Here is an 18,516-nt window from a genome sequence, read left to right on the forward strand (position 1 = left end):
CACTCCCCATTCTGACGTTAATAATTTTTCAAAATCAGTGGATACTTGAGTGTCATCATCGTTCAGGGCATGCATCTAAGTGATGAGAACTCAAAGAGAGATAAAATAGAGTCCAAGGCTCAGGGGACTTACTGTCTATTTTATCATCAGTACAAGAGATATTATTGTAAGTGTTGACTCAAATTAGTAGCACAGGGATTAAGTGCTGTAGGAATTCCAAGGAAAGGATAACATGAAAAATGTTGTCTGGTTTGGGATGGTTTTCAGGTCAGAGGTGGGACTGTGCCTTGAAAAAAAGAGTTGAGTATTAGTGTGGCAGCCTACATGTGCCTGGCCTCATGTTTCTTGTCACAGAGAGCACCATGGGAAGAGGAGTGACTTATCTAATGGGTGAACTGGGGAGAAAGAAGGAAGATCCTCAGCTCAGAAACAGCCTGCACTTGGATTTTTCTGCCTAAACACACCTGGCCCTGCTGGGGTGGCCGGGGTTGTCTAGCTGTGCCAGTGACTACCTGGGGAAATCTGGCTGATTCTTGTCACAGATCTATAGCCATTTTCCGTAGTCAGCTTTATCAGTAGTAAAGATGATGTCTTGACTCACGTTTCCTTCTTGGTCTGATGTGAGCTTGGAAAGGAGGGTGGAAGGACAAGGTTGGTGGTTATAAGGCAGTGCACACTGAGTAGATGAATACTGTTGGTTAGTGTGGTGGGACAGTGAGAGATGAGAGCTGGAATAGGAGCTTGGAGCCATATTGTGCAGGGCTGCAGAGTGTGGACTTGATTTTGTAGGCTGAGGACACACTCAAGTTTTTTGAGCACTTTAAGTGTATGGAGTTTTGTTTTAGTGCTGTGAATCTGATGGTGCTATAGAATGGTTTCCTATTTTCATACTTTTTTTTAAGCCTTTACTTCAAAGCTTCTTCAGCTGGGATTCACAGAACTTCTGGCTTTGAAGTAAGATGTTGTGAAATATCTTGAAATCTTATGTAGGATATTGTAAACGGGTTATCTTCCAAAAAGGGGTTAAGAGCCACCACTAAACACCTTTGTATTGTTTGCTTATGGGACGTATAGGAAGAGAATTTTACCATTAAGTATGACGTTTAGTCTGGATTATTTTGTAATGTAATTATTAAAATAATTTGATGTTGAATTTTATCAAATATTTTTCTGCATGTATTGTATAGGTTTTTCTGCTTTGATTTGTCAGTGAGGTAAATTATATTAGTCAAGATCTAAAATTAAAACAGCTTTGCATTCTTGGGATGAGGCCAACTTGGTAGTGATGAATTATCTTTTTTTATATATTGGTGAATTCATTTTGCTAATTTCTTGTTTAGGATTTTTACATTTAGTTTTGGGAGAATGACCTGCAATTTTTCTTCACGGGAAAATGTAAATGTTTTCTGTGACTCCTTGAATACTCAAGGAATTCATGCATTTCAAAACCTTCAAACAAACAAACAAAAGACAACCAAAAACCCCCAAAGCCCCCCAAATTGGAAATAATAATACATGGTATATGATGAATAAATAAGTAAAGTAATTAATACAAAAGGGTAGGAGCTATAAAATGAAAGTGTCTCTCTAACCTCAGAAACCCAGTTTCCTTGGCAATCTGTTACCAGAGATTGTGTGTGTGTATGTGTGTACACACACATACATATATACCCCTCCCCCCTTCCATAAATGGTTGCATATTCTACACACTGTTTTCCACCTTACTCTTTTTACTCAGTAATGTATCTTGGAGATAGTTCTAGTGTAGCACAAAAAGTCTTCCTCTTTCTTTTCTTAATGTGTCTGTTGTATTTCCTTATATTTCAGAAGAGTTAACTACTAGACCCGTTGATAGACGTTTAAGTTGTTTCTTGTATTTTGCTGAAACAAGCATCATTTTGGCATGTAGGTGTTTTGGGGAATAAATTCCTACAAGTAGAGTTGCTAAAAGAGTGTGTACATTTCAAGTTTTGATAAAAATAGCCAAATTATCTTCTGGATGGGTTATGTCTCTTTCCACTCCCACAGCATCTGAAGCGTCCTGGCCTGAGGCTCACGCCCCACAGCACAGGTCGCTCGGTTTCCTGGTCATGCCAGTTGCACCCCCACTTCGCTCCACGTGCAAGTGCATTCATTATTAACTTGGTGATCTCATAAGCTTTGGCAAGCAGTGATTTCCTGGTAGAGAGCCTCACGAGAGCCTTGGAAACTGCTGTGTTCTAAAGTGTTACTGTGGGGATAAGAGGATGTTCGTAGAACGCCAAGATCAGGTGTTCTAACTGATTCCTGCCTCTTCTTTATGTCCCCCACTTTCCAGGCCATAATGGATTAGTGGAAAGAAACGCAGCCAATGCTGCTTCTATCTCTGTCAGCTTTCCAATGCTAATGATGACTGGAGAGGACGGAGATTGATGGGATGACATGGAATTAGCTCTTGGAGATTTGGCCTCTGTCTAGGCAATTCTTACCTTTAACTGCTGTCTCCCTGAGTTAGATGCATTTCTAGAGTTGTTTGCAGTCTGCCTTCTTCCCTGAGTGATTATTTATTCTGAAGCCCGGGAGTGAGGAGGTGAGTGATATGTGCTCCAAGAGTTGGCACTCAGATTCTTACTGAATTTGAAATAGTTGTAGTTGTAGGCATGGGCGGGGGAGACGTGGCAGGGAGACTTAACTCTTGGTTACCCCTGTGTCATTTTTATAAAGAGCACCTCTAACTGGACCCCTGGTTGTCACGAGAAACAGTGATAAAGCAGTGACCAGGAGCTTTGGGGTCTGGCCTCAGCTGAATGGGCCAGAGAAGAGTGGGAGTAGGGAGGTAAGGAAGAGCAAAACCCTTAATCCTTTTGTCTTTATCTGTTAAGTGTCTCTTCCATTATTAACAGTAATCTTTAGGCTAGAGAGGGATATATGTAAAGCACTGATATTTTGCCAAAATAGCCTCAAGTTTCTTAACAATATTAACCAAAACTGAGAAAATATTAAAGTGACAAAACAAAATAAACCATCTTCTAAGAAAGACTTGGTTGGTAATGTGCCATAAAGATTTTTCCTATCTGATTTTTCTCTAGTGATTAGGTCTCGCTTGCTCAGAAACTTCTAATATACTTCTCTCCCTTAAATTGACAACCAAATAATTGAATACAAAGTCCAAACTCTTTAGCCTGACATTTGAAACTCTTCATTGCTAAACTGCTTCTTCAGTGTCTTCGTCCTTGCTATTTAAAGTATGTTCCTGGACCAATAGCATCAGCATCACCTAGGAGCTTGTTACACGTGTAGAATCTCAGACCCCACCCCAGATATACTGAGTCCGAACTAGAATTTTAGCAAGATCCGCAAGTGTTTGGTATACCCACTGCAGTTTGAGAAGCACTGATCTATTTCACTTTTCTCAGCCTCCCTTTGTGTCCTACAAGCAGCTTAACTGGGCTAGCTGTCATTTTCTGAACATGTTCTTCACTTCCCCAGTAGCTTGCCTTTCCTCACATGATATTGTTTTCCCACAAATGTCCTTTTCTCTCAACTTCCTTCTGTCTTTCCTTCCATTCATCCAATTTATTAGGTATGTAAAATGTGCTAAGAACTGTGATTTGGATAGAATTTCAGATATGATTGAAAACGGAGTTTCTGCCCACTGCTGGTACAGGCTCTCTGGAGGACAGCTTGGCAGCACACGTCAAGAGTCTTATGTGTACATTTCCTTTGACCCTAAGATTTTACTTCTAGGAGATTTTTCTAAACTAATAATCAGAAAAGAATGTAAAGAAGTGTGTAGAAAGTTGATCACTACAACGTTATTTACAATAGTAAGAAATTGATTAATAAATTATATTACAATCATACAGTAGACTATTATGTAGTCAAGAAAGTAAGGTATATATGTATTAATGAAATGAAAATATATTAACAGTATATTATTGAATAAAAAGTGTTATTAAAAAATGCACATTTAACTCCTCTACTCCAAGGGCTTATAGTTGAATAAGTAAGAGAGATATGTAAACCAAATAATATGGAAATACAAATGTAGTAATAATGATAATTATAGTGATAACAGCAGCAACTAACATATGTTGGACACTTATAATGTTCTGGGCTGTGATCTAAGTGCTTCACATGAGTTATCTTCCTTTATCCTTGCAAAAACCCTATGAAGTCAGACTATTGTTACTTCCAGATAAAGAAATTTTATCTTCATGTGTTTTAATTTTTGCCAATATGATAGGTAAAAATTGGTAACTTTATTTGGTATTTCACTGATTTTTAGCAAGGTTGAACATCATTTAATGTATATTGGTCATTTCTGTTTACATGTCTCGGATTGTCTGGTTTTGTCTTCTGCCTGTTTTTCTGTTGGGTTTATCTTTTTCTTATTAATCTGTTGGAATTTGTTGTATCTTGGATATTTAAATATATGTTGCAAATATTTACTCCCAGTCTATGCTTGTCTTTTATCTTTGTTTATGTTGTCTTTTATCATTTTCCTTTACTGTCAGACTTATGGTTGTCCTTGATTTTTGATAGTGTCTGCTTGCTGTTAAGCCCTTCTCCCTAATAAACTGTTTGGAGTCTTACGAGAGTTAGAGAATAACAAAGTTTCCCAAAATTGTCCATATGTAAGAGCCCTGAGGGGCTCTCCTGAATAAAATATAAAATATATATATATCCTGAATAAAATATATATTTAATTGCATGAACTTGTAAACATGTATACTTTGGCTACTCTGAAAATCTACTTTCTATGTTCTGAATATATGTTTGCTGGATTATTGTGTTCCAAATAGGGGAAGTATTATACTAATAATACTACCACCTACTTATATTTTTTTATTAATTTGCTCTTGTACAGAAGATGATTTGTTCTCAGCTCCCCCAAGCAAAATTAGGGATATGTAATCAGACTCACAGCAGTCGTCTTTGTTCATAAATTGATGTGAGCTGCCAACCTCAGGTCACCAGATTTTATCACATCTAAATAACATGTATAGGTGGCAGTCTCTAACTTTCATATGTGAATCCCAAAAGTTAATTTATAATTAAATTATTTGGTACTCTGCTTTTACTTTTCCACAGAAACAAGTCAGTTTCTAGGTTTCCAGCAAGCCCAAGGAAGCATTCTTAAAATTAACTCTTAATAATATTTTGTAAAGCATTGAGTATTATTTGAACTCAACCTAAAAAATATAGTTTATCACATTATTTGTATATTCCAGTTATAGATGTAAAAATGGAAAGAACAAGCCTTTAATCCTCTGAAGCTCTGGTGTTCAGAGCCTGTGGGGTATGTGGGTGGGTGGATGGGGAGTAGGGTGTGTGTAAATATCTTTAAAACTATAAAAGTGAAGACACCTCTTGGTGAATCATTTATTCTCCAGTGTTCTGTATGTAAGAACAAAGGTAATTTGCATTCACTCGTTATTTTTTAGCTCATGTATTGTCTGTTGAAAATCCAGCGTTTGTGAGGATGACTTGCCTTATGTAGCAATGGGCATTTCCCCCTACTGTACTCCTTGCATTACTTGGATCCAAAAGCAACTTTGTGGTAATAGCATTGTTCTCATTCACTGCACAAATTTAAAGCAGTGATAATAGCAATAACAACTTAAACAAATCAGTTGTAAAATACCCACAATAAGCCAGAAATGTTAATAGTCCGTTTTCCCAGGTGTTTTGTGTATTGCAGGGATGGTGGAGGTGGCCTGAGAGTAATGGGCTTTGTTCCTTGCTGTCAGCTGTCCTCTGTTCCTTAGTACTTGTTGAGGGCTCAGTTGTACCCCATATTGCTCCAGAATAGTAGCTCTTCAGCGTCAGCATGCCTGAGAAGCAGCTTGAGGAGTTCCGTAGGAAGTCAGGTCCTCCAGCCCCACTTCCAGGACCGGATCCAGTAGGCCTGAGCAGTTGAGCAAGCTCAGTTTATCCACGAGCACCCCAGCAACTCTTGCTGGTCCCCCGTACCAGCAGAAATTATGCTCTGGAGTGTTTCACTCCTCCTGCGTTATCTTTCTCTCAAGTATGAGTCAGAACAAGACAATTCTTGGATCACCTGCATCTGTGGATGAGGCTGATGAACTTGGTCAGGGCACCAGCGTCACCTTGATGTCCCTGAAGAGGTAACTGACCAAATGGGACCTAAAAGTCCTGAAAGAATTATTAACTTTTAACATGCTTATGTAAGCAGTTTCTTTCTGAGAAGTTCACTCATTTTGGCTTACAAATGAATAGTTTGTGTCTTTGTAAAAACTAAACACATAAAACGGGAACTTTTTAGTATTCCAGCTAGGCAATGCTTGAGTTTAAAGAAGGGAGATCTTCGGGAATCAAAATCCAGGTCACTGTCAGTTTGTTAGTGTCTTTACCTGTTGACTGCCCATCAGACTTGCCTGCAGCTGGGATGCCGAGAAGTCATCAGTGGAAAATCAGGCAATTAATACATCTTGCCTTGTCAGGACATTTTGAAGAAATGACTTTACTGGTAATTAACAGAGGTATTACCCTGTTATATTTTTATATCTCACATAATATATATTTCACTTTTCTATATCATATTAAATTAAAATTAAAAATTTGATGAAAAAATTTCACCAAGACCATTGATAACTAGTGTTATTTGTCTGAGAATTGACTTGGAATTTTTTGTTAAATTTCTGTTTTCAGGACTTATGTTCTCTTTGGTGTCTTTCTTGACCTTGACTTGACAGATGCGTATTTTATAGATCATTTTCCCTCAGCTCATGCACATTTCGTCATAGTAGGCATCTGTTAACAGCTGGAGGTGAGATGCCTGGTGTCATCTGGTCTGGATTTATGTTCTGCGTGCAGAACCAGATGCTTCCCAGGGGGGTGACCTGACTTCTCTGATTGTCTCTTGATGAGACCAAACTCATGATCATTGGCATTCTTCAAGAGGGGCATATGCTTGGAGTTATTTTGCTCTGGTAAAATGTAAGTAGACCATATATTTTCTTGTAGAAAATAGTGCAATGATTACATTATTCCTAATATTACATTATTCCTAATATTTCAGGTGCTATTTTAGCTTAAATTACAGCTTGGACTTGATGACTTTCAGAATGTTTGTATTTGCCCAGAGGTACTTTTTTGTCTGTACATGCAGGTTGGGTAAATGGCTTATATTTCATAAGTAGAAAAGATGGCTAGTTTAATTCTTTTGATCCCTCACATGCCTCCTTGGAGGAGAAGAAAATTATGGCTGATTTGGTTACCTTAATCAAGAACAATCTTTAGCATGTCTTATTTGTAAGATCCAGTCCTAGTATTACATGTTTCACTAAAATACATAGCCGCCGTCCAGAGATGACTTTTAGGTTAAGGGAAAAAAAGATGTAGCAAACTGAGGTGAGAAGACACTTTTCATGATGCCCACCTTGAATTCACATTTAACATCTATTTTTCCTTCCTGTCAGAGTGCCAAATGACATGTTTTTAAAAAATTAAGAGTGGATTTAATTTTTTTCAGAAGTTAGGTGGAACCTTTGAAATAACTAAAGATACTTTGATATTTTGCAAAGCTTAGATTTAGATGAATAAGGCTGGTACTTAGTTTTAACTTATGTAACTTTTTGTGGTATTTCTGCCAAGGCTTCAAGGCTTTTTTGAGGTTGCTGAGTTTATAAGGACTCAGCAAAAATGTTTATGAACACTTGCTGTGAGCCTGTGGTCTCTGTCTGCTTTGCATGGCACTTGTTTTGATTGTTCTTAGTACCTAGCGGTCCTCTTTTTTTTTGAGTGCACAGAGGAGCATTTGTGAATGTTATTTATTTGAAGTCTGGTTGATTTCCTCAGAGGGATCTTGATTATGCTGGGCTGACTTTTACAGTTCTCTGTGGCCTTTCCATCTTCCCTCATGTTCCCCACGGTGCTCTCTGTGTGTCGAAAGCCCCAGCCTCTTGAGCAGGAACCTGGAGCCTGTAGCAAGTAAGGAGAGGTCTTCAAAGGTTGAAAAATGTGTGTTTTTCTTTTTAAAATCTGGATCTTCATAATGTCTGCTTCATTTATGAGGTTTAAACCTTATCAGAAGCGCACAGGTCCAGAGCCTGAGGAAGGTGAAAAAGTTAGGTAGCAGGTAGAGAAATGAGAAAGGCAACATGAAGACTTGAATCGCTGGGTCTGCACATCTGCCATCAAGGTCTCACCGTCTCTCGTCACCAGTTATGAGATGGCGGGAAAGGCAGAGCATGTATTGTGTGCTAATAGCATTTGGTTGCTAATTTTCTTTAGATTCTCTCTTTGAAGCTCTCCAACACTGTAGTTACTTGGTGCCTTAGTGAAGGAGCTGTGAGGAAAACTTGATCCCTGTGTCTCACCTTTATTTTACCAGAGGCTTTGTTGCAAATGAATGTTTCTCATCCTGGTTTCCTAGCCTCTAACTTTCTGCATCACACTCCAAAAAAATAAAGCCTCTGTCACCATTTGTAATAAGTCATAATGTAGTGTGAGTTCAGAGTCTTGCCCAGGGTAGGCACAGTTCCTAAAAGGGGGATATAATCTTCCCAGTTGCCCAAAAAACAACTAAAATGGGTCCAGGGTGCAGATTATCAAGGCAAGAGTCCTTTGAGTCCGCTTGCTCCCATATCCTTTCCTGACTTGACCTGTGGGTCAGTGGAGGGCAGCGCGTTGCCTGTGTCTCTGCTCTGAAGTCCCCTGCCATCCTCCGTTAGGCTGGCTTCCCTGCTGCACGCCTGGAGGAGCACAGAACCGCCCCTGCCCTGTCCCAGGGAGTGTGCTTTCAGGGGCTAGGCTGGTGGGAGAATTAGAGTGGACCTTCAGGAGCTTTTAAGAAGGGCCATGAGTTCAGCTCTTGTCTCTGCTTCCCCAGCCAGAAACAGGCTGGCAGCAGGGCGCGAGAGTGACAGGGAGGGGCGGAGCGCTCCTTTTTGCAGCTGTCTTCTCCTTAGCCTGTGTCCCTTTCCTGCTTTGTCCTTTGGTTTTGATGCCGTTCCTAACCTTCAAGAGTCAAAGATGTGGCCTTTCTCTTACCCCATTCGTCTCCTGGCTGTTTTGGCCTCTCCCTATTCTTGAGAGGCTGTCTATCCCAGTGGTACTTGGTGCTGTTCCTGGTTTTGGAATACCTATCCAATTAGCCTGTCAAGGGAGTAGGGGCTGGGGGTAGGGAAATTGTAAATTACGTGGGCCATCCCCTTCTTCTCAAACACAGGGGTTTTTCCACTTGTTTATGTGCAGGCATATGTCAGTTATATTTTTAAAGGGAAAAATGCTGCGCACGGTGTGATCTGATCTCTCTCTTCATGGCCAGGTAAACTGTAGGAATGGATGGTTTTGTTTGTTTTTCAATACAAATTTCTTAATTATAGTGGAAGAGCTGAGTATATTTGGATGAACTGCAATAACAAGAGTCTCAGTGGAATAATAATTACTCGTTAATTCTTGTGATTATTTCATTAACAACTCATTTGCACTTGGAAGCAGCATAAGTATACTTATGGAAAAAATATGAGTGTGAACTTATGGTCTTTTTATTAGATAGACAGAAATAAATACAGATTAAAAAGTGTGCATTTGTGTATATATTTCTCTGTGTTGGTTTCCTATGGTTGCTGTGACAAAGTACCACAAACTTGATGGCTTAAAACAACAGCAATTTATTTTCTTACAGTTTTAGAGGCCTGAAGTCTGAAATGAGTTTTAGGGGCTAAAATCAAGGTGCCAGCAAGCAGTGGTTCCTCTGGAGACTCTAAGGAGAATGTTTCCTTGCCGTTTCCAGCCTCCAGAATGGCATTCCTTGCGTTCCTTGGCTTTTGGCCCCTTCCTCCATTTGAAAGCATAGCATCTTTTCTCTTGTTCTGCTTTCCCCTAACTTTCTTCTTTTCTGTCTCAAATCTTGGCCCCCTTGGGTAGTCCAGAGTAGTCTCCTTATATCAAGAAACTTAATCACATCTTTGAAGGCTTTGCCATTATAAGGCAACATTCACAGGTTCCAGGGATTAGGATGTGGACTTCTCGTGGGGTGTCCTTATTCAGCCTACTGCAGTGTGTGTGTGTGTGTGTGTGTGTGTGTCTGTGTGTACGTGTGCTTGTGCATGTCTGTTTAAAATTTCCTAGCTCTATTCCCGGAGCTGGTCTACAAGCAGGTACACCCCAATAGCAATGAGCACACCCATCTACCCATGTCCAGTTCTTGTATCTAAATACTAAATAATAGTCTCCACTGAAAGGGACTAGGTTTTTGTGGTTTTTTTTTTTTAAAGAATTGACTGATTCTAGGGGGAAGCCTGGAACATCCCATTGTACCAGAAAGCAAAGAAGTGCTCAGAGAATAATGGGGACATGTCAAAAAGACACAGAAGCCAGATAGAAAGAGCTTCCACTGTCCAAAACCAGGCAATTTGAGCAATTTGAAATAAATAATGAAAGTAGTGGATTACAACTCATTGAATAAAATATAAATTCAGTCCATACCGATAAAAATAAATTAATTTATAAGTTGAAAGTTTGATGAGGAATGGGATATTTACCTACTTTCTCACTATCTTTCCACAGCATACTAATTAATTACAAAGAGAAAAAGTTTAAGTTGACAGTGGAGAAGCCTGGCAGATCAAAGTGAATACATGTGACAAGTAGTGGGACAAGTTGAAATTGTGCCACTAGATATGATGCAAAGAGGAGGACAGCATGACTTCTGTGATATTGCTGTCAGAGATGCATAATCTGAATTTAATCATGAGGAAATGTAAAGACCCAAATTGAAGACCATCTACAAAATAACTGGCCTATAATTTTCAAAAAATGTCATAGTCATGAAAATTAAGGAATATAATGTAATATAATAGTGGGGTCCAAATAGCCAATTGGAAGTTCTAAGCTTCACTATAGGAGGATCTGGTTAGGCCATATCTTAGTGTACCCCTGATTTAATTATTTAGGTATTTCTTTTTGGGCTGGTTGCTTTCTGCAGAGAAAACTCTTCAGATCTCCTGCCTGCAGGGTAAAGTCTAGGGTGCCAGCATTCCGCAGGCTGAGTGGGAGAGAAATCTAAGCATGTTAACATCCAGCAAACAAATCCCCATTTCCACTGTGGTATCCTTGTATCAATTGTGCCTGGTGTCCCCCAGGCCAGAGATGTTCTTTGAAAAATCTCTCCAGTGAATAAAGCTCCATTCTTTTGCCTGGGTGGGGGAGGGACAGTTGCCCAGTGAAGTGGATAGGGGTCTAGGGATCTAACTGCTTGATAACCATTCCTTCTCACTAGTCCTGCTTGTTTTAGCTGCTCTTCTCCCCACCATTCCCCTTCCTGGGGCTTTGAGTCTTCTGTGGTGTGACTTGGATTGCTTCTGTTCCCTTTTAACAGGACTTAAGTTACCCGTCATCCTAAACAACTTTTGCTCGTAACTCTTTTGGCCTCTTAACTCTTTGGAATCAAGTGTCAGTTCTGAGTGAGTTAAGAAATATTTTTATAATCTTTAATTTAGCTTTTAATCTTCTCTGGCCTAAAACATTTCATAATACTCAACATCGACTGACTAGGAGGCTCTCACATCCTCTGAATATCATAGTGAAACTGAAATGATAAGGAGATGAAGGAGCATGCCACCCTCCTCAAACTCTGCTCTCAACCCCTGTCTCCACCCTCCTTCCTCTGGCCCCATCCTTCCCCTTTCAAGTCAATTGAAAATTACTTTTACTTCTAAAATTTGCTTGCAGCTTTCTGCTTTCTCCTCTTGATTTTTGTAGCTAGATAATTAAAAGAATTATTTTATGTAAGAATTGTTTCTCTTGTGTCTAAAATCCGTAATTATAATCAGTAGCATCTTGATAGCATCTTGAGACTTGGATAGTGTAAGTGAAAGTTCTTTGTAAATTTGGAAAGCGATGTAAAATGTGAGGTTGAGATTTGATTTATCCCGTCCATTTCATGGTAGACTTGCATCTTAAATGCAGGGCGTGTTTGGGTGATCATGTCATTGTAATTTTATCACAAGAAGATTTGTGTTTTTCCTTCTTTGTGAAATATCTGTGAAGATGGTTCAGAAGTGTGAAGAATCTTTTCGTTTCAGAATTAGGAGGAACCTTAGAGATAAACTAACACTCTTTTTTTCTGTGTGTGAGGAAGATCAGCCCTGAGCTAACATCTGCCAATCCTCCTTTTTTTTTTTTTTTTTGCTGAGGAAGACTGGCCCTGGGCTAACATCCATGCCCATCTTCCTCCACTTTATATCGGATGCCGCCACGGCGTCGCTTGACAAGCGATGCGTTGGTGCGCGCCCAGGATCTGAACCAGCGAACTTAACCACTTGCCCCACTGGGCCAGCCCCAAAATTAACTCTTTATCAATAGGGAAGCAGAAGTCCAAAGACTACGTGTTAGTGTTGATTCAGTGGAAGTCTCAGCTGGGGTTTTAGTCTGTATCATCTGACAGTCAGTCTAGTTGCTACTGTTCATATCCCGTACTTCCTAATGAGATTTCTGTTTCTAAAATGACTGTGATAAAACAGAAGAATATATTTTACTCAATGAATAATACAGAAGGAAAAAGTAGTGCTGAATTATTTGGGTCTTCATCAAGTTGATTGTTTCAAATACAATTTTTCAAAGACCTGCAAAAAACATTGTAGAGATGGGTGAAGATTTATAACCCTTGGCATGGGGAGAGGATATATCATTGAGGCTTGTGGGTTTAAGAGTAATTAATGTGAGCCAGCTGTGATGGCCTAGCAGTTAAAGTTTGGCCTGCTCCACTTTGGCAGCCCGGATTCAGTTCCTGGTGCAGAACCACACCACTCATCTGTCAGTAGCCATGCTGTGGCGGTGGCTCACATAGAACAACTAGAAGGACTTACAACTAGAATATACAACAATGCACTGGGGCCTTGGGGAGGAAAAGAAAAAAAGAGAGGAAGATTGGTAACAGATGTTAGCTCATGGCAAGTCTTTCCCAGCAAAAAAATAATAATTATTGTAAGCAGAATGAATTTATTTCACCAGGCAAGGCAGGGGAATGTTAATGCTTAGATTTGGGGCTGAATGTTGAGTTTTAGGGTCCCCCACAATTGTCATAATATGGAATACTTTATTAAGGTGGAGCCCTTTCGTGTATTTTAACTTCTCAGTAGAGCTTCCCTTTAAAAAATGTTTCTCTTCTGTGAAATTCTGAATATGGTTTGGACACTGCTTCACTTTCAAGCCTTAACACAAGTGTGCTCTATGGACCAGCATCAGCATCAGCATCAGCATCGCCTCAAAGCTTTTTAGGCATGCGGTCTCAGGCCCTACCCCAGACCTGCTCAGTCTGTGTTTTAACAAGATTCCCAGGTGATGCATATATACAGTAAAGTATGAAAAACAGTGTTCTAGAGCCGTGGTTCACAAAATTTGGTCCCTGGACCAGCAGCATCAGCATCACCTGCAAAATTGTTAGAAAATGCAAATTATCAGGCCAAACATTCCAGACCCACTGAATCGGAAACTCTGGGTGAACCCCCCAGTATTGTTTTAACGAGCCCTGTAGGTGATGCTAATTCATGCTAAAGTTTGAGAGCCATTCTAGAGCAATATGTTTCCAACAGTTTTGATCATGTTTCACTGTGAGAAACACGTTTTACATTGTGATCCAATACACAGTCACACACACACATTCGCGCGCTCGCACGAGACTTAGAAGTTTTATGAAACAATGTTTATCTTACTATGTGCTATCTACTCTGGTATTTTCACTTTTATTCTGTTAAATATATATGTGTGTATAAACTTATTTATATAAAAATCTGGTCGTGACCAACACAACTGATTACACAAGCCACTGGTGGGTCATGAGCAGCAGTTTGAGGCACGATGCTCTTGAGCAGGGTATTTTCTTTTGTGCATGGCCCCTTTGACAGTCTGGTAAAGCTCTGGATATCTTGTCAGAATAATGCTTTTTAAATACATACAGTAATATACATGGAGCTGCAAAAGTAACCCATTATATTGGTTACCAAAATAATAAAGAAATTTGTAATGTGGTAACATATTTTATTTCTTTATTCATAATAAGATTTAGTGGTGGGTCTAGTAACTACTATCATTTCAAAGTGGGGATGACTATAAATAATATTTCATGATGTCCACAGTAACTGTTATATGATGTGAAAATGGTTATGATTTCTATTGGTGACAAAGTTAGAGTTAGTGATAATAATACTGTTGTTTGTAGTGTACATTCGTATTTGAAAAAAATACTAAATTTCAGCTTAAGATAAGTGAAAATAAAGATGTAATTTTTTCCCCCATCTAACTTCAGACTTCCAGAATTCTATAGACAGAGCCCCAGGGAACTGGGGTTAAGAACCCTTGCTCAAGAGGAACCTTTCTTTGGAGAGTTGTTCTCGGGCTTTAAGTTGAGACTGTACGCCAAAAAATTATCTTCCTGAAATTTCTTAAAACTAGTGCTTCATCGGTGGCAACTTTTCTTATTTTCTAGCACCATAGTAATGGATTTCTTCTTTAGAATTTTCTTTTCTGTTGTTTTACTGAGACCTTGGAGGTCACTTGGAAGCCCAAATCCAAGCTATTGGTAATGTTCCCTCTGTAGTCTCCCTCATCTCAGTACATGCACCCAGTTCCTCAAGTCAGATTTGTGGGAGTCATTCTCGGGGTCATGGGTTCTGTGTTCAGGATTTGAATCTGGGATCCACAATTTACTAGCTGTATAACCTTGGACAAATTACTTACCTGCTCGTTGCCTCCTTTTCTCTACCTATGAGACTGAGATGATAGTAGTGCCTGCCTCATAGGATTGTTCTGAGCATTAAGTGAGGTATCCCATGTATTGCATTAGAACAGTGACTGACCCGGACTAAGTGGTTAGTAAATGTTTTCCATTGTAATTATTCTCCCCCCCCCCTTTTTTTTTTGGTGAGGAAGATTAGCCTTGAGGTAATATCCAATGCCAATCCTCCTCTTTTTGCTGAGGAAGATTGGCCTTGGGCTAACATCCGTGCCCATCTTTCTCTACTTTATTCGGGAGGCTGCCTCAGCATGGCTTGACAAGCGATGTGTTGGTCCGCACCTGGGATCTGAACCTGCAAACCCCATGCCACTGGGCCAGCCCCTGTAATTATTCTTGATTTCTCCTTTTCCATCCTTCCTTAAATTCAGTTTATCAGAAAATTTATATAGATATTCCCTCTGAAATATATTTCAGATGATCTACTTCTGCCTATTTCCATTGCCATCATCCTTCTCTAAGCTTCCATATTCTGTACTTGGGCTTCCAACTGGTGTCTCTGCTTCCTCTTGACGCACTCTAGTCCATTGTCCCTGTAACACCCATATGATTGCTTGAAAGTGTAAATGAATGATCTTTTTGAAATGTTAATGAATCACTGTATGTTTAAAATTCTTGGGCCAGCCCCGTGGCTTAGCGGTTAAGTGCGCGCGCTCCACTACTGGCGGCCCGGGTTCGGATCCCGGGCGCGCACCGACGCACCACTTGTCCGGCCATGCTGAGGCCGTGTCCCACATACAGCAACTAGAAGGATGTGCAGCTATGACATACAACTATCTACTGGGGCTTTGGGGAGAAAAAAAAGGAGGAGGATTGGCAATAGATGTTAGCTCAGAGCCGGTCTTCCTCAGCAAAAAGAGGAGGATTGGCGTGGATGTTAGCTCAGGGCTGATCTTCCTCACAAAAAAAATAAATAAATAAAATTCTTCACTGGCTTTCCATCAAAGGTTTCCTTGACCTACATACCCTGTGTTTTTGGCCGCCACCTCCTCGTCAACGTTACTTCCTGCCTGGGCTGTTCTCCCGCTCAGTCTCTAAACTTGCCCCTTTACTCACTATCCTGTGGTCACATTGGCCTTCTCTCTGTTATTGAATAGCCTAGCCCTTTCATATTTTAATGCCGTGAAAATATGACCCTCCCAATGCTTAGATGGAGGTTTCTGTCCTTCCCCAGCTTCTCATTCTTCTTGTCACTGCAGGTATTAGTGCCTCAGAAAGCCTTCCCTAACCACTCTACCTAAATTAGGGCACCAAGTTCCTCTTTTACCAGTGTGAAGCTCCCTAAACACATCAAAAAATTAATATTTCCTTCTACTGGGGAAAAGGATAATTAACAACCTGTGATTATCAAGCACATAACTCCAAGATAAGTGTGCACCTTTTCCAAAAAGATAAATTTTATACATTATGAACATTAAATGATTGTAATGCTATTTTAAGAAATTGCTATCTCAAAATTGTGCAAGCTAGCTCTTTTGATATTGGTATTAGAAAACAAAGAGAGGCCTGCCCACTGAACCTATCTGCAGGGGGGTGATGGAGTTACCCATAACCCAGTCATGGGCCTTTCACTAGTCAATCATTTCTGCTCCAAAGGACATACTAGAAGTCATAAAATTTCCCTCTTTGAAGTAGTTGCCAGGTTGCTGATAAAACCCTCATGTTCCTCTCTCCTAAGATGAATGGTTAGTTGCTGCTCAGACATGAGAAAAGATGTTTCATGATTAGAATGTGAAAACTAGTGTGGGTAATGTCTGGATCCTGGTTAATATTTGAGTTCAGAGTAAAGAGGCAGAAGAATGACTTCCTGATTGGACTAGCTCAAATTTCTTTGTGTTTTGAAATTTCTACCTTGTTACTTATTTTTAATTAATCCCAGGCCAGAGAATTGCCTAAAGCACCCAGGAAGAAGGTCATAGAATTCAGATTCATGATGTGAACCACTTTCACAGTCACCTTTGTGGTTTTTCTCTCAAATAACGGACTTTTAGGAATTCCAAAGGACATTGGGGCAGATGCTCAAATTTAGGACAATTAGTATAAATGGGATGTCTGACACTTCTCTTCTATGCCCTGTTTGGCTGAATGGTGTTCCTGATTATATAGAAATGTGGTCTCTTTTGGGTGAAGACCACTTTTTGTTGGCATACTTTAGCAGAACCCACACACAAAAGTATTCCTGCTATGGGCTGTGGGTAATGATAATCATTTGGAAAATGATCCATCTAAAAATAAAATACAGCTTTCTAGTTGCAGAAAAGTAACAAACAATTTTTTTTTTTTTTTTTTTTTTTTTGTGAGGAGATCAGCCCTGAGCTAACATCCGCCAATCCTCCTCTTTTTTTGCTGAGGAAGACGGCCCTGGGCTAACATCGGTGCCCATCTTCCTCCACTTTATATGGGACGCCGCCACAGCATGGCTTACCAAGCAGTACTTCGGTGCGCGCCCGGGATCCGAACCAGCGAACCCCGGGCCGCCGCAGCGGAGCGCGCGCACTTAACCGCTTGCGCCACCGGGCCGGCCCCCGTAACAAACAATTTTAAAAAATTCCACCATAATTCTGCCCCCCAGTCAAGCCAAACTTTTCATATTTTTCCTGTACCCCTATAGATGTTCATATCTTTATCTTTTTTATATAATTGTAATCTTGCAGCAATCACCTTGTATTCTGATTTTTGTCATGTTATCTTTATCATGTTTCATTTTTAATGGCTGTATAGCATTCTTTCAAGTAGATATGTCATAATTGCTTAACCATTCTCTTGTTGGTTGGTTTGCTTTATGTTGTATTTTTAATGATGTCTTTGTTTTGTTCTAATTTTGCAGGCAGAGACATTTCTTTGGGTTAACAGTGCATCAGCACATTCCCAGAGTGTTGCCAAGGCCAAATATGAATTTTTATTTGGCAGATCTGAAGAGAAAACTCCAGATACTAGTAAGTGTTTCCCTACCCTCCTCCTTCAGGTAACAGATAGGAAGCGCTACTGAAATTTCAAATCTCAGAAGCTGGGAATTCTTCAAACCAAGAACCGACATGAAATTACCTAGAACAGGCTAGAAGAATCACGTCCTTTATTTCTGAATTCTCCATCTTAGGAAGATTGTTTTGATGAATAAAGTGAACAGGTTTTACGGGGGTAGGAAGGCAGCGATGCAGGTGGAGAAAACGTACTCAGCCTTGTCTGGGGAGTTAGACTGGAGGGGCTGTTGCATGTAGTGAAGAGCCTGGGCCCTGGAGCTAGACTTGCTGAGTTTGGATTCTGGCCTTGTAACTTATGAGATGTGTGACCTCTAGTAACTATCTCATCTCTTTGTGCCTCAGTTTTCTCATCTGTAAAATAGGATTATAGTGATACATACCTCAGAATTCTTTTGAAGATTAGGTTAATTGACATATGCAGAGATCTCAGAACCACACTTGGCAAGTAATAAGTGCTATAAAAGTGTTTGCTGCTCTTATTATTTATCGTAAGCATCATCATCGTATTCCTGACCTTTGAAGTTGACATGTAGAAGTGCAGTCCTGACTCTCCTCAACTCTGTCACTGTCTGACACTGATCTCTGTTTTGGGTAGACAAGAAATCTGATCTAATTTAGTGTTTATTCAGTTGAAAAGGTCAAATAATAACTATACATTTGTTTTTTTGGTTGGGAAGATTGTCCCTGAGTTAACATCTGTGCCAGTCTTCCTCTATTTTTTTGTATGTGGGACACTGCCACAGCATGGCTTGATGAGTGGTGTGTAGGTGTGCACCTGGGATCTGAACCCCT

At 39.9% G+C, this 18,516-nt stretch overlaps 1 protein-coding gene across 4 annotated transcripts in view; it reads left to right on the forward strand.

Annotated features, from left to right (window-relative positions):
- Positions 1-18,516, forward strand: part of PSD3 (pleckstrin and Sec7 domain containing 3) — a 535,293-nt gene that overhangs the window by 125,347 nt on the left and 391,430 nt on the right. For all 4 annotated transcript variants that reach the window (XM_058525349.1, XM_058525350.1, XM_058525352.1 and 1 more), the window contains exon 2: positions 17,571-17,679. In XM_058525349.1, the coding sequence (XP_058381332.1) occupies positions 17,571-17,679 (109 nt within the window). The remainder of the gene's footprint in view (positions 1-17,570; positions 17,680-18,516) is intronic.

Source organism: Diceros bicornis, chromosome 29 (assembly GCF_020826845.1).
Source record: "Diceros bicornis minor isolate mBicDic1 chromosome 29, mDicBic1.mat.cur, whole genome shotgun sequence".
Classification (NCBI taxonomy): domain Eukaryota; kingdom Metazoa; phylum Chordata; class Mammalia; order Perissodactyla; family Rhinocerotidae; genus Diceros; species Diceros bicornis.